General features: G+C 60.6%; 1 protein-coding gene across 5 annotated transcripts in view; it reads right to left on the bottom strand.

Annotated features, from left to right (window-relative positions):
- Window positions 1-4: 4 nt before the first annotated feature.
- The window catches only part of ACTN4 (actinin alpha 4), a 71,660-nt gene continuing 56,535 nt past the window's right edge, over window positions 5-15,129 (bottom strand). For 2 of the 5 annotated variants that reach the window (XM_027079451.1, XM_027079452.1), the window contains exons 9-21: window positions 14,711-14,803; window positions 12,773-13,003; window positions 12,015-12,162; window positions 8,404-8,554; window positions 5,735-5,843; window positions 5,429-5,569; window positions 5,156-5,338; window positions 4,926-5,060; window positions 3,657-3,836; window positions 2,648-2,794; window positions 1,724-1,804; window positions 584-742; window positions 274-486 (exon numbers count right to left, since the gene is read on the bottom strand). In XM_027079451.1, the coding sequence (XP_026935252.1) occupies window positions 328-486; window positions 584-742; window positions 1,724-1,804; window positions 2,648-2,794; window positions 3,657-3,836; window positions 4,926-5,060; window positions 5,156-5,338; window positions 5,429-5,569; window positions 5,735-5,843; window positions 8,404-8,554; window positions 12,015-12,162; window positions 12,773-13,003; window positions 14,711-14,803 (1,917 nt within the window). In that variant the 3' untranslated portion in view covers window positions 274-327. Of the gene's footprint in view, window positions 487-583; window positions 743-1,349; window positions 1,416-1,723; window positions 1,805-2,647; window positions 2,795-3,656; window positions 3,837-4,925; window positions 5,061-5,155; window positions 5,339-5,428; window positions 5,570-5,734; window positions 5,844-8,403; window positions 8,555-12,014; window positions 12,163-12,772; window positions 13,004-14,710; window positions 14,804-15,129 lie in introns of all 5 variants that reach the window. The other 3 variants (XM_027079454.1, XM_027079450.1, XM_027079453.1) reach the window with 3 other exon arrangements.

Below are 15,129 nucleotides of genomic sequence, written 5' to 3'. Positions count from 1 at the left end.
AACAAAACAACACATCATATATATTTACCAGACCAGAAGCGCTGACCCCGGAAGCCTCCCACACCCCCGTCCAGGGGGAGGGGGAGATCCTCCTGGCCCACTGACAAAGAGAGAGGAGAGAGCCTGCCCCAGCCCCTCCCTGCCCACCCCACTCCCGCCCAGAAAGGACTGACAGAGAGTGCTTTGCATAGATACAGAGTCAGAGGAGCGGGGCCAGGGGGTGCCCTTGCAGTGGGGGGGGGGGGGGGGGGGGGCAGAAAAGCTCCCCCAGCCCCTCCTGGAGGCTGTGAGGAGGGGTGTTTGGTCAGGGTTTCTCTGGTGGGGGCCTCACAGGTCGCTCTCGCCGTACAGGGCTGTGGAGAAGGACTTGTAGTCGAGGGCCCCGGGCACAGCATCAGGGCCCTGGTATGGGGCCATGCGGGCGATGCAGTACTCGGCCTGGTCGGGGGGCAGCTCTCTCCGCAGCTCCTCGGCTGTGATGAAGTTCTGGGGGCGGCAGGGCGGGAATCTGGGTCACGCCCAGCCCTGGCCGCAAGGGCCCCTCCCCGCCGGCTGCTGGGTGCCTCCCAGGTGTCTTGCTCACCTTGTCCCCGGCCAGGACCTTGAAGGAGGCGATGACCTGGTCGGCCGTGTCTGTGTCGGTGGTCTCCCTCGACATGAAGTCGATGAAGGCTTGGAAGGTCACGAGGCCGCTGTGGTTGGGGTCAACCACGCTCATGATGCGGTTGAACTCGGCATCGCCCTGCGAGGGGGGTGGGCGGGGGACAGGTGGCCTTTAGCGGGGCAGGGCGGCCGGGCCGGCCCGGTGGCTAGAACCGGGTCAGGAGAGCAGGGCCCGACCCCAGCGCTCACGACAGGCGTCGTCAGCCCGCCTCCAAGGGTCTTGGCTCCCCGGCCGACTGCCCCACCTGCCCCAGACCTGGGACGTGCACCCTCTGCTCCTCCCGTCCCGCGTTTCTGGGAAGTGGGGAGTTGGGGAGTGGATCTAGCAGGCCTACTGCTCCTCAGCCCTGGCTGGAAAGTTAGCTCCGGAGGGCGAGGAAGAAAGAAAGAAAGAAAGAGAGAGAGAAGGGGAGAGAGCTGGAGGCCTGACCTCCTCTCTCCGGAGACTTCCAGGAAAGGAGGCGGGAGGCTCAGGGAGTCATCGGAGGGACCCCAACCAGCAGATGCAGCAGAGGAGGAGGAGGGAGGCCAGGCCATGCTGCTCTGGTGGAGGAGTGTCCCCGAGGACGCGGACATTCTGGAGGCGGTGAGGAGGGACGGAGGAGGGGGAGGGACGGAGGAGGGGGAGGGACGGAGGAGGGGGAGGAGAAGAGGCACAGCAGCAAGGGCAGGCAGAGGCGGCATACCAGGCTGTATCCCGTGGAGATAAGCAGAGCCCTGAAGTCATCGGAGTCCATGCTGCCCGTCTGCTTCTGCTCGAGGACGCAGGGACAGCAGAGGAGACCGGGCCCAGAGTAGGCAAGAGGGGCCGCCCCGTGTGCACAGCGGGGAAACAGGACAGTGGCAGGGAGCGGGGGAGACAGAGGCGGCCCCGAGAGACCAGGTAAGGGGGAAGGTGTCCGGAGAGACACAGGGCAGGGAGGCGGCAAGAGAGCCCGTGAAATGGCACACATGATGGCAAGGGGTGGGATGGCCAGAGGGAGGGGAGACAGAGAGAAGGAGAGAGAGAAAGAGAAGAGCAGTTAATGCCACAGTCCGCTGGGGCCCAGGGGGCGCGTACCTGCCGGTCATTCTCCACGTCGTAGCCCAGGCTGATGAGGCAGGCCTTGAACTCCTCTGGCCCCAGCGCCCCGCCGTGGTCCTGCCGGCGTCCGAAGGCAGGTGTGCACAAGGGGCGGTGTGGAGACCAGGCCGGCACCAAGGCAGGGAGAGGGGCCCGGGTCACATGCAGAGGGTGGGGGAAGGGGACACATGGGGGAGGGAAACACAGTTAGAGGTGACGTGGACAAGGTGATGGCCAGGGCGGGGCAGGTGGAGGGGCGTGGGTGGCCTGGAGGGCAGTCAGAGGCCGCCTCCCAGCTCCTCTGGGCCAGAGCAGGGGTGGGAGCTGAGAGGTGCAGGATTGAGGCTTGAGTCCCAGGACTCCTGGGAGGGAAGCGGGGAGCTCTCCTCACCTCCAGGATTTGGGGTAGGAGAAAGGGGATTGCACCCCCTCCTGCTGGGCCCCTGCCTAACGCCCAGAGCACATGCTACCCACAGAGAGCAGGCAGATGACACATCAGCCCGGCAGTGCCCGGGGCAAACTGGTGCTCAGGGCCCCTCTAAAGGGGCTGCCAAACCAAACCTGACTTTTAAGGACACTGTGTGTATGTGTGGATCAGATTCCTGGGTCAGGCCTCAAATCCCTGGTGTGCTGGGACCTGTCTGTTCAGGGTTGCATCGGCAGGTGGGCGAGGATGCACAGCCCCGGGGGCAGGGCTTGGGACTCCCCTTTCTCTTCCTGAGGGACGCTGCCCACGCTGTGGGTCGAGGTGATGCACCTCTGCACCCCCTTCAGTGGCTGGGGCCCTGCCGGCCCCTGTGAGTGGCCTCTGATACTCAGCAACTGTGATGTGAACAAACGGACAGATGCAAAGACGCAGGGGGCAGGGTGGGAGGTGACAGTGGGGAGGGACGACAGCAAGGGGCAGAGGGAGTGGCTCACCTTGTCGAAGTGATTGAAGGACGCCCGGAACTCCTGCATCTGCTCTTGGCTGATGCCTTTGGCATCGCGGGTGAGGATCTGGTTCTCGACCTCGTTGATGGTGCGGGCGATAGTGGTGAGCAGCTGCTCCCAGCCCACGCGGATGTGCTGCGGGAGGAATGAGGGCGTGAGTGTGGGCTGGCCGGCAGGTGGAGATGCTGGGACCACCGCCGCTGTAGCTGAGGGGGGCTCGGGACTGGCTGTTCCTTGTGCGGGGGTGTGTGTGGCCTGGAGTCAGACTCACCCCAACTTTCTCCCAAATGCCAACCCAGCCCCACACTCTGCCATGCGGCTCATGTACACAGGGCCACAGGCACGGTGCCCGCCTACTGCTTCTGCCAACCAGCGGGGTTCACGTCACACCGGTGTACGTCCCAGTGATGGATGCAGCAGACAAGCGGGTCCTGATACCTGTGCCAGGATCCACAGGGACGCTTTGCAGAGACATGCTGGGCAATGTGTAACTAGCTTTCTGGGGAAACAGCCCTTCCCCCCTTTTATTTGGTGGCATCTTCCGATCTGCATGGTCTAAGTGCTGTCACCACGGACCATTTCAAGCCACCAATATGATGGCAACCAGCCCTGATGCTGTAACCTGGCGGCAGCGAGCCGGTGCACGGGATTCCCGCACATGCTGGCTGGATCTGCGTCCTCGAGTGAGGATGAAATATCTGAGGTCACACTGCGGGGCAGGTGCTGCCTGCCCTCCCAGCTCTCCAGGGAGTTTGTCTTGAGATGTGTGTTGTCATGGTGATGGGAGAGCAGTGGTAGAGAAACTGTGATTTTTAGAGACGTGTAAACGTTGGATCTAGTCTTTTTGGTCAGAGAGAAAGGGGAGACAGAGCAAGCAGGAGACACTTTTCCACAGGGCAAAAGCCATTTGGAATAAGACAGCCGGGCCCTGCCTGGGCTGCCACAGGAAACCCGCAAGCGTGTGCAAGGGCAAGCAGTGGGGGCGGGGCAGGCTTGCCTCCATGGTGTAGTTGGTGTGCTTGTTGTCGAAGATGAGGGCCTCCTGGATGAGCTGGTGCTGCTGCTCCAGCAGGTCCAGGTTCGGCTTGTAGTCCACAATGCTGCGCTCATACTGTTTCAGGTGGCTCAGCTGGTCCTCCAGAGTCCCATTCATCTCGATGGAGATGCGCCCGATCTCCTGCACAGAGGGTGGTGCTACTGGGGGGGGGGGGGGACTGGCGGACCCTCGGCCACGACCAGCCACCAGGAGGCGGTCTGTTGCGGGCCGCCCCAATGCCAGGGCGCCTCCAGCCCGGGGCCTCTGCCCAGGTGTCCCCTCCGGGAAGGCCTACTGCTTACTGTCCCCTCCGGCCCACCCTCCAGTGTAACAGCAGCCACGAGGCGGTTTCTGCACCAACGCTCCACAGGGCTAACCTCGCTGCTCCCCGCTTGACTCCCTGTGAGGCCCAAGACTGGGACAGGCCTATTCCACAGAGGTGGAAAATGAGGCCCAAAGAGGGCAACTTATGACATTAAGAGGCAGAGCCAGGATCGGAACCCAGGCCTGGTGACTTCAGAACCCGTGCTCCTGAGCACGAGCACCCCACGCCTCGCTTCCCAGGGTGACCAAGCCGTGCAGGGGGCACTGAGCCCCGCGGCCGACCTGCCCGATCCTCTCTCGGGCTGTCGTGAGTTTCAGTGAGGCCACTTCGGTCAGTGGGGTGCCTAGTGCACAGTGAGCACTCGTAAGTGGCGGCCTGAGTCGCAGTCGGCATGGTTACAAGCTTCCCGTGGCTGGGTCATGAGGGCAGAGTGGGGGCGCGGGGAGGGTCTGAGCTCGGACCACCTTGGTCACAGCTACACCACAGTGCTTGTGATGCGGCTGGCATAGGGCGGTGCCCAAAAGTGTCTATTGAGGGAATGAAGTAATGGTCTTCCTCATCCTTTTAGGGGTGAGAAAACTGAGCCACAGAGGTTAAATTGTGCCTGACTCCCGACCGGAAGTCGAGGGGAGAGTCGAGACTCGAACCCGTCTCTACCTGACCCCTCAGCACGGCTTCTCTCTGGATGGTGCTGCCTTTTCCATGAATACGTTATTGACGCTCCTAATCCCGTGAGGCCACGAGAGCTGGGTTCCAGATCCACCAGGCCCCCAAGTCCACCGGCCCCGTGGAGCACTGGGGCCCTCCCACCAGGGGCAAGCAGCCTCCCATTCAGTGGGGGCTCTTCCTCAACTCTGCCCTGAGACTCTCCTGGGCCCAGCAGGGCTGGGGCGACTCGCCCTCACCTCCATCTTAGTCTGGATCCAGGGCCCCACGATGTTGGCCTGGCTGGCGAACTGGCGGCGGAGGTGCTCGTTGGACTGCTGCTTGCTCTGCTCCTCCAGGAGGGCGTGGTCCCGCTTGGGCACCAGCTGCTGCACCTGGGGAAGGGGACGCGGGCAGGAGCAGTCAGGGGGGTGGCCGCCTTGCCTGGCTGGTCCTGCCCCGGCCCTGCCGGTGGGTGGGTGCTGCCCACCTTCTCCCACTTGGAGTTGATGATCTGGGGGGTGACGGTGGTGTAGGGGTTGCTGCCTGACAGCTTGATGTGGTTGCTCTCGGCGATCCTCTGGGCCTCCTTGTGGATGGCCAGGATGGCCTCCCGTTCCCTGTCGGCGTCTGGCAGTGTCGACTTGAACTGGTCGTGGGCTGAGATCAGGCCCTGGGGGCAGGAAGAGAAGGGATGAGGGTGCGGCCCGGACCCGTGGAGGCCCCACGAGCCACGAGAAGGGCGGGAGGGGAAGGGGCGGACCTCGATTTCCTCGATGGTGTGGACGATGAACATGTCCTGGAGGTCCTCCATGGCGCTCTCCATCCAGTTGTTGAAGGGGGCTGCCCGCTTGGCGTACTCCAGGTGCAGCTGGTCAATGGTCTCCAGCTGCTTCTCCGTTTTCTGGTGCGTGTTGGGAGGGACGGGGACAGAGGAGGGAGGTCAGTAGGCTAGCAGGAGGTGTGTATGGTGGAGAGGGGTCCGGGGGCACCAAGGGGTCAGGGGAAGACCCCTGCTCTGAGGGCAACGAGGCACAGACCTCAGTGGGGGGCATCGCTCCCTCCTCACCTCCAGGGCTTCCCTGCGACTGTGGGTCAGAGAGCCAAGGGCATCCCACTGGTCGCAGATCTTCTGGCAGCGGGTGTTGACGTTGTGGGAGTCGTAGTAATCCAGCTCGCTGTGGGCCGGGCAGAGGGTGATGAGATCCAGCAGGGGCAGTCAGGGTGTGCTGGACCCACCCGCCCCCAGGTGTCCCAGGCCCTGGTACCAGGGGATATCGACACTTAAGCACATCAGTCATCAATCACCCCTCTGGCCCGGGGCAGGAGGAATTGCGGGGAGAGGATAACAGAGCTTGCTGTCACTGTAAGCTGACGCAGGGCTCCCAGAGTGTGGCCCTCGACCATCCCTGTAGGCTGGTGAAATCTCAGTTGCCCGACCAGGGGTCGAACCCAGACCCCCAGCAGTGGAAGCACAGAGTCCTGACTACTGGACCACCAGGGAAGTGCCCTGGATAATTTTCCATTTAAAGGAAGTCTAGCAGGACACACTGGTTAGAGAATAAGGCTCTGGAGCCAAGTTCCCTAGGTGTGAATTCCAGCTCTCCGATTTTGAACTTGTGTGACCCTGGGCGAATGAACTCCCTCTGGATCCCTCGGTTTTCTCCTCTCTGAAATGGGGGTGGGGTTATCATGGAGACCAGGTTACTTAGCTCGTGTGAACTGCCGAGAGCAGTCCTTTGCACCCAGTAGGTAAAAGTAGCAACAGTTCCTCATTAAAGGTTGTGTATTTACTTTAATGGGTATTAAGGAAAAAATGTACAATTAGCCTACAATCTCACTGTACGCAACTAACGATATATTCAAGAAAAAAAAAAGTGAGCTGATTAGGGAATGGGTATTATTACTGCAATGACTGAGGTTGGAAACACTAAGCTGATACCATAGTTCCCAGCCCCCTGCCCCTTATTCCCTCTCTTCAGCCCCAGCATTCCTGCCTCCTGGGGTCCACACTTGGATACTCTTAGCAGCAGGCTCCTAGGGAGTCAGTGTACAGGTCTGGGGGAACAACTATGGGGAGGAACACGACACGGGAACCAGGACACAGGGATTGTGTCGCCTGCCTGGTGAGCCAGACGGGCAGGCAGGATACAGGGGCCGGGGGAGCAGGCAAGGGCTGGAGGAGGAGCAAGGCTGTGCTTCACACGGGGACCAGGCGGCCCAGGTTCCAGTCCTATCTCACTCCCTAGCTGTGTGACCTTGGGCAGGCCCCTTGGCCTCTCTGTGCCTCAGTTCCCATTCTGTGACACAGGATTGCTGGGGGATTAAATGAGCTGGTACACGTAGAGCACTAAGTGCCCTGAGTTTTCGTCATTACCATTAATCTACGCTCAGCCGGGCTGTCTATCCAGGCTCATCCTGGCCGGCCCTGGGCCCTCAGACTCATCTTCGGGGGAACAGACAGCACCCCAAACAGCCCTCCCTTTCTCCTCCAGGGCTACTGTCCAGAAAGCTGCCTCGGGACCGCCTGTTCCCCGGCTCAGGGTAATGGGTTTCACATGGCTGTTCCCAGTGCCTGAGAAGTGGGCTGGCCTAGGAGCTCCTCCAAGTCTGTTTTTCACTGGCTTCCAGGAGCTCGCCTGTCAATGGGGGGGGGGGGGGGGGGGGGGGACCTGCCTATGTCCCACCCCACAACCCCTGAGGGTGGTGGACATCTGCGTCTGTGACCTCACTCTCCTCGGCCTGGGCATGCCAGGTACAGGGGCTCGATCCTAGGGGAGCTGCAGGACTTCAAGGGGTGCCCCCAACAGTGCTCAATGGGGACACCGTGTCCCCGGTACTGTGAAGACCCAGTGGTACTTCTGCCTCTGGGTGAGCAAATGGGGAGCCCCCAGAGCAGCTGGGCAGTGTGGCGGGCGTGAGTCAGGAAGGAAGCCAGCCCTGCCCGGTGTGGGGCTCCACTGGGCATCAGCGCTAGGCCCCAGCCTTGCAGGAACAAGAACTTTGGGGATGACTGTGACAGGGTAGGGGGTGTCTGTGGAAAGGGCAGTTCCAGCCAAGGATCCTATTTTGGAGCAGACGGCTATTCTGGGAGCCCGGCCGCCCTCCAGGGCCTGTGGATTTTCCATGAAGTCATGGCCTGGGCCTCCCACTCCCTGGGCCCTGCTTGCTGATGGCCGCTGCGCTGGTGGAATAAGGCCCCTTTCACTGGCTCTGGAGGTTCAGTGTACTAATTGTGTGCACAAGTTTATCTGACTGGGGTAGGGAAGGGAGGGCAGAGAACCGACTGCCTGGAAGCTCTTACAATAAGTGTATTCTGAGCAGGAGAGGGAAGGGGCCGGGCAAAACAATGGGCTCTCTGTGCAGCCAGATTCCCTCAGGGAGCAGGGGGTGGGAGCAGTGTGGGCTAGGCCGCCCACCACATCAGGGGGCCAGGGGGTCTCCTTGGTGTGGCAGGCAGAGGAGGGGGAGCCCCAGGGACCCCAACAGCCTGAGGAATCAGGACAAGGGGTCAGAGACCCCCCTTCTGCTGGAGAATCTAGATCCCACTGTTTCTCATCTGGGGTAAAGACAAGGTGGGCAAAAGGCATCATCCTGTAAGGCTCTTCCCTGGCATCTGAAAGGAGGGTGTGAGGGTGGAAAGGGCTGGGGGACGGCATTCCACCACTGCCCCACCACTGCTCTGGACTGGGTGCTGGAGGGGAAGCAGGTGACGGGGAACCACGAGCCCACACGTACTTGAGCTCCTGGGCGATGGCGGCGATCTGCTCCACGCGGTCCTGGTGCGCGGCCAGGTCGCTCTCGAAGGCCTCGTGCTTGCGGATGAGGGCTTTGATGTCCGACAGGGTGGCCGTCTCATAGTCCCGGTGCTTCAGCATCACCTCCTTCCCTGGGGGGGGGGGGGGGCGGAGGGCAAGGGGTGCTTCGTCAACAGCGCCAGAGGGAGGGAGACGGGGTGTGGACCCCACGCCCTGCCTTGCCGAGGATGGTGCCGTGAAAGCTAGAAACCTCCAGAGCCTTTTTCCTTGCCCTTTGCAGGAATCTCTATGCCCAACTAGATCCTGGATGGAGCTGGGAGACACTGTGGGGCTGGTGGGCCTGAGACATATCCCAATTCAAGCTGTGGGTTCTAAACTTAGTATCCTTTATTGGTAGACGGTAAGAATTTGGATTGTGCTACCAGGGCTGGAAATGTGGACACCTACCTGCGGACCGCTGTGGTCTGGAGAAGCAGCTGGCGTTGCAGCCGTGCCTCAGCAGTGGGGGGAAGGGGAAGTCTGAGTCAGGGCTCTCCCAGGAGCCTGACCCCTGGCACTTGGGCGCCAGGCCCCCTCGGTGTGGGAGTCCTATCACACACCTATTGCTCCACACTATCCTAAGGGCTTTCCATGTGCAGCGAGGCAGGGCCCATTGTCGGGCCCTTTGAAGGAAGGGAGGAACACTGCTATCAGTCCTGGAGCCTTGCTAATTATACACCCCAGGACAGAAGCTCAAGTGAGCCCTGCAAGCACAGTAAGGTACTGCTAAGAACCAAGGGGGAAACGCTGGCCGGGAAAGGTGGCTGGGAACCCCAACCCCTAAAGCTACCTCCGGCTACCCCGGAGCGGCAGCTCAGAGACCCCCTCAGCTGGCACCAGGAAATCCAACCAACAGCTGCCTGCCTAGAGCAGGGGATGGCAGACAGCTTCTCCCCACCTGTTCTTCCCCTGTAAATGTGGCCAGTGCCAGCCCAAGGTTAAAACCTCAATGAGGGGATGTTGAGAAGGCCGGGCACCAGCCAGTTCCATCTGCATCTCAGCCACCCCATGGACAGGGCCTGGCACTGGCGGACAGGAGGTGTCAGCCTGGGAGACCGAGTGCACTGGCCCTGCCACTCCAGCCCCGGGGCAGCAGGCTCAACCACAAAGGCAAGCTTGCAATTCCCTTCTCCAAATTGCTTTCTCCCAAGGGTGGGAACCAGAAATAGTAGGTTACCACTTTTCTGCCTCAGCAGAGTTTCAGCAAGGGAGCTGCCAGGGGTGTGCTGGGAAGAATCGGGAGGAGGGGGCCACAGCCACGGCTGCCTGGGACCCAGGCCAAGGGGCAGCCAGGCTGAGGGGGGGGATGGGGGCTCATTTTTGCTTTTCCCCCAGACAATCTGAGACCCTGTGAGAAGCACCCACATGGGTGCTCACTCCTGCAGGCTGTAGGGATGGTGAGGGGGCACAGTGATGGTGGCTCAGCCCGTCCTCTGCCCCCCAACCCCACAGGTGAGGAGGCTGCTACACCCGGCTTCCAGGGGGGTAGAGGGGTCGGGAGGCTGGTCTGTCCTCCTGTTCTGCATAATTGGGTGGTTCAGAGGACAGAGGCTTCAGGCCTTGGGAATGAGAGTGGACAGGCCTGCCTGGGCACTCCGGGCTAATGCAAGGGGCAGGGCCAGATGCCAAAGTGCCTGTGGGGAGGTTGGGGTGGGGCAGGGGCGTGTGGAGTTGGGCCCTGGCTAAAGACTGGGCCACTTCTCCTAAATGCCTTCGGGTGAAGGCCGGCCAAAGTGGTTCCCAGGGAAGGAGCTCTGGTGGGCCGTCACACCCACACCCCTCGGCCTCAGGAGACCATCTTCTCAGGGCCTCCTGGAGCCCCAGGAGAGAGGCTGGAGGGCTGATAAGAGGCCCCCAGAAGGGAAATCCACAGGGAGGACACAGGAGCCTAAGAAAGGATGATGGGGCTACAACACGTGGATAATGACAGGAGGCAGCTCAGTCCAAGCGTGGGACCGGGTGCTGTAAAATCCACTTACATGTCCAAGGGCCCCTTGACAAGAAAGATGTCAAAATCTGCAGTTCCCTGGGCAGGGACCTCACCTACCTGGAAACTGCTGAGCACAGCGAAGAGGCTCAAGAGGTGTTTGTTGAATGAATGAATGAAGAACAAACGAATAAACTAAATGCCAACACCCCCTCCCTCAGGTTTGCGGGGGCAGAGCCCACAGGCGCCATTTCTGTGGGGCAGAGGGAGGTGCCTGCGTCCCTGGCCCAGGCTACCCTGTCCTCGCCTCGCCTTCTGGCTTCCCCTCCTCTGCATTCCTTCCCTGGCAGAGGAGGGGTCAGGGTATTGCTCTGCATCTGGAAGCTGCCGCTGGAGAGCAGCTGGCCTGAGCTAATGTGAGGAGGGCATTAGCCAGGCTGCGGCTGGGGACACAGGTGACACAGGCCCAGGTCTGCGGACCCTGCAGAGCTGCGTATCCGCGTGCCGGCAAGGGTGGGGCAGGCTCCGTATGGGTGCCTCTGGGTGGGTCTCAGCGACTGACCAGGGTTGCGGCAGCCTGCCCAATAGCTGGGTGGGTGGGGCCAGAGGAGCCCCCAGGGGCTCAGTGAGGATCTCATGGGGACCTGGGAGGCTGGGAGGGATGAAAAACTGCACTGACCAATGCAAGGAAGTGTGAGACCAGCTAGGCAGAGTGGTGGCAGGAGGGCCAGGGCAGGGAGTGCAGGAGGCAGCCGGAAGTGGGAGGGTGGGAGCCCAGTGGAAGGCGCTGGCCGTTTCCCGAAAGCTTTTGGGCCCCTGGGATGCAGAATCTCAGCCGTGGTGTGGGTCCCGACCGAGGGCCAGGGACGTGATGGAATTCCACATCCCAAGCCAAGGGAACAGGCACTGCAAAGCTGCGGAGAAGCCGGAATCACCGCTGCCCTTGTGGGAGGGGCCCCCGGGGGAGGCACCGGGACAGGGCAGGGGTGAGAAGGAGCTCCCACGGCGGGCCATACCGAAGGGCGCGTGGCTGGTGGTCAGTGAGCAGCAGGTGCAAGTCGGGCAGCAGGGCCGGGAGGCGGCTCCCTGGCCCGTTCTAAGGACCATGCTCGGGACCACAGACCATCCAGCACTGGCTCTTCAGTGTGAAGTCCACAGTCTCAAAGGGTGTTGGGCACGGAAGGCAGGGTGTGAACCCAGGCTGCCACGGAGGGGAGAGCATACCCCCACGCCCGCCCTGGCCTGGAGGGCCGCCATACTCAGGGGAGACGTGGCATAGTGACCGGGACAGGGGCCACGACCCTGTGCAGCTGGCACAGGGTCCATGACCCAGGAAGCAGTCCACCTGTAAGTAATCTCTGAGGCCAGGGCAGATCGGGCAGACCTGGCCCCAAACTGTTCCTTGCTGCCTGGGGCTGGATGGACCCACAGCGGCATTTGTGACATGCGTGTTCCCAGGCAGCAGGAAAGGGGGTCTGACAAACAGACGCTATGCAGGCAGGAGGGTGTGTGTGTGTGTGTGTGTGTGTGTGTGTGTGTGTGTACACGTGTGTGTGTGTGTGTGTGTGTACACGTGTGTGTCTCTGAGAGACAAGAAAGGAGGGAGGGAGCCGGGAGGGTCGTACCGTCGGTCCAGGCCTCGTGGATGGAGGCCTTCTGCCGGAACTTCTCCGCCAGGTGGTCGAGCCGCTCCAGCCTGCGGATCTCGTTCAGCAGCCACTCCTCGTAGCCCTTCTCGGCCTGCTCCAGGTGCTGCCAGCCGTTGTTGATGTCCTGTGGGGGCGGGAGAGGGCAGGGCTACCACAGGGAGCTGGGGCACGCAGCAGGGCAATGCCTCCCTGAAGGTTACCACCCTGATGATGACGGGAAGGCAGCAGAAATGGGCCGGGGTCACATCTCTCCCCGGCTTGGCTGTATCTGCGTGTCTGGACAGGGCCCAGCACATGGCAGGTGCGGTCAATACTTTTGGAGTAAATGAATGAGTGAAAATGAACGAATGCCATACGGGGCACTGGGAGTCAGAAGGTGACTGTCCAGTGAATACTGTCCCTCCCCTGAGAAGGGGCCTCAAGCACTGGAGGTCCTGGAGTCACAGCCAAATGAGGGTCCAAATTCAAACAATTCCACACAAACTATGGTGTGGTTTGGGGATGGGTGTAAAGGTCTGGGGAGTGATGGGGGGAGAAGGAACACAGTGAAGTGTCCAGTGCATGCCCCACTGCACTCTGCACTCCGAAAGCTGTGCATTTCAGTTAAGAAAGACCATGCTGGGGAAATAAGCCTGTGGGCGGTGAGCAGCTGCCCCTCAGCTGTTCCCTCACAGGGAACCTGCAGCCCCACACACCTCCTGGGCCCCGGCCCACCCTCAGCCCCCGGCACTCACCGAGACCATCCTGCCCTCGGAGGGCATGAAGGCGGGCCGGTTGCTGAGGCGCAGCTTGGTCTGCAGCGTGTTGAAGTTGATCTCCAGCTGGCACTTCTCCTGCACCTTGGGCGGCTTATGGACGCGCCGGTAGTCGCGGAAGTCCTCCAGCTTCTGCTGCATCTCCTGGATGGTCTTCTGGGGCACGCGGTCCTCCAGCCAGGGGATGGTGCGCCGGATCCACTCCAGGAGCTGTGGGCCCACAAGAAGCTGCGGTGGCCTCTGCAGGGGACCCTCTGAGCACAGATAGGGCCGCCCCCGGCTCATGGGCACAGGGGACCTGGATCTCCGAGGGCCCCATCTTGGGGAATCACCCCTGCTCCCCAGCTCGACTTTTCCATGATTCCTGATGGGAATCCCATGACCAGGAATTCTGGGAACACGTGCCCCCTCTGAACCACGGGGCTGTTCTCTGGCTACTTCCTGCTCCTGCCTTTGCTTTTGGCCTTCCTTCCCTCATCTAAGCGGGGCAGCCTCAATTCAGACGCCCCTCCTGGATGGCCGCCCCCATTGCACCCCCATGAGAGCCCGCTGTCGCCATCTGCACCGAGCTTCACACTGAGAGCCTCACTGTGTCCTGGTCACTGACTGTGCCGCCTCAAGGGCAGGGCTGACTGCACGCCTAGCTCACTCTCGGGTGGTCAGTGCCATGCGTGGGCCCTGGGACACAGAAAATTATAAAGTACAACTGAAACAGAAAGTGACCTGTATGGGCCACTCATGTCTTTGTTGGAGTGAGACCAGGGTACAAACAAGCAAACAAACTGGACATTCTAGAACAATCCTAGGAGGGGAAAATCGAGTACTGTCCAGCACAGATAGGCTCGGGGAAGTGGTTCCCAAATGCCAACCTCTGGCAGGATGAGAAAACCAAGGACAAAGGTCTCCGTGTGTGTTGACATCTTGGTGCGTGATGCTAACTGCCCTCCCTTGGGAAGGGCCGGGATCCTAAGATACAACCTTTTAATCTTTCTTAGGTGTTAGACATGATGGTGGTAACAAACGGTAGCCTTTTCTTTTAAAAATATCCTTAACTTGGCAAAATAAGAAGGTCACCACTCTAGGTTGGCTGGCAAATACTTTCCCAAATTTTCCTGGTCTGTGAAATCTCGAAGTCTGGGAACCACTGGTCTAGAAGAGCAGTCAAACTACTCCTCTTGGGGAGCGTAGATGTTTTTATTTTTTTTTAATGTGGAAATTTTAAAAATAGAGGGGAGAATCTAGGAGAGATGTACTGAACACCCACATTCCCAACTGATGGTCCGGGTTCAGGTTCCGGAGCAGGGCTGCCTGGGTTTGAACCTCCGTCCCACCAAGCCGCATGGTGGTGGGTTTGTGCCTGACCCTCTCTGGGCCTGTTTCCTCACTTGGAAAAGGGGGTAATAGGAGTTCCCTCCTAACAGGGCTGTTGCGGAGATGGTAGATCCTGTTCGTGAAGTGCTTGCACGGGGGCCTGACATGACAAACTGCTGTCCTGTCACCATATCAGCTCTTGGGTCTCTCTCCATCCTACGGAATCAGTCTCTCCATGGGTGGGGCATGGGAACAAAAATTTTTAAAAAGCTCCCCAGCTGATTCTAATGCAGCTGAGTGTTCAGAAAACGCTGTCCTTGAGTTATCTTCTGTAGAAACCCAAGCTCGAGACCCCAGAAGCCAGCCAGCATAGTGACACAGCAGTCTGACCCCTTAGTCCTGTAAAATCAACCCGAAAGGTCACATACTGGCTTGGTCAAACTCCACAGCCTATATAACCTTACGACCTTTTCTAGAAAGTCTCGCTGCCATCCCTGCTCTCCCCTCTGCAGATGTCCCATGACCTTTGGCAGAGAGTAACAAGAGGTGACCTAATCTTTCAGCGCTGGCGGGGGCCACCAGGGCAGGGGGGAGTGACACACTCACGTCGCTGGCCAGCCTCTCATAATCTTCCATCAGGTGTTCATTCTCCTGGTTGACAGCCAGCACCTTGCAAATCCGGTTGGCAGCAGTCTCAGCCTGGGGCAGGGGAGGGGAAAGCACACAGTCAGGGCTGCCTGGGGGCTGCTGACCCTCCCTCCTGACAGGCACGTCCCCCGAAAGCTGGCTCATCCATGGCCCACACAGAAGTCCCCAAGGAGGGAAGGAGAGGAAGCACAGCTTCAGCAAGATGGGGCCGAGTGGCTGTGTCCCGACAGGCCTTTCCGGGGCCCCCAAAGCTTACTGCTGAGGCCCCCGCCAGGGGAGCTGGGCCTGTGGGCTCTCTCGACTTGGACCGTGGAGGTGCTGAAGGGGACTAGGGAGCCGTACGCTCACCCACTGTGGGGGAAACGGACTCACAGGCC

Source organism: Aethalodelphis obliquidens, unplaced genomic scaffold (genome assembly GCF_003676395.1).
Source record: "Aethalodelphis obliquidens isolate GAN/ISIS:26980383/991018 unplaced genomic scaffold, ASM367639v1 scaffold43, whole genome shotgun sequence".
Taxonomy (NCBI): domain Eukaryota; kingdom Metazoa; phylum Chordata; class Mammalia; order Artiodactyla; family Delphinidae; genus Aethalodelphis; species Aethalodelphis obliquidens.
Note: the sequence above shows the minus strand (reverse complement) of the source record. Positions and strands in the feature narration are given on the sequence as shown.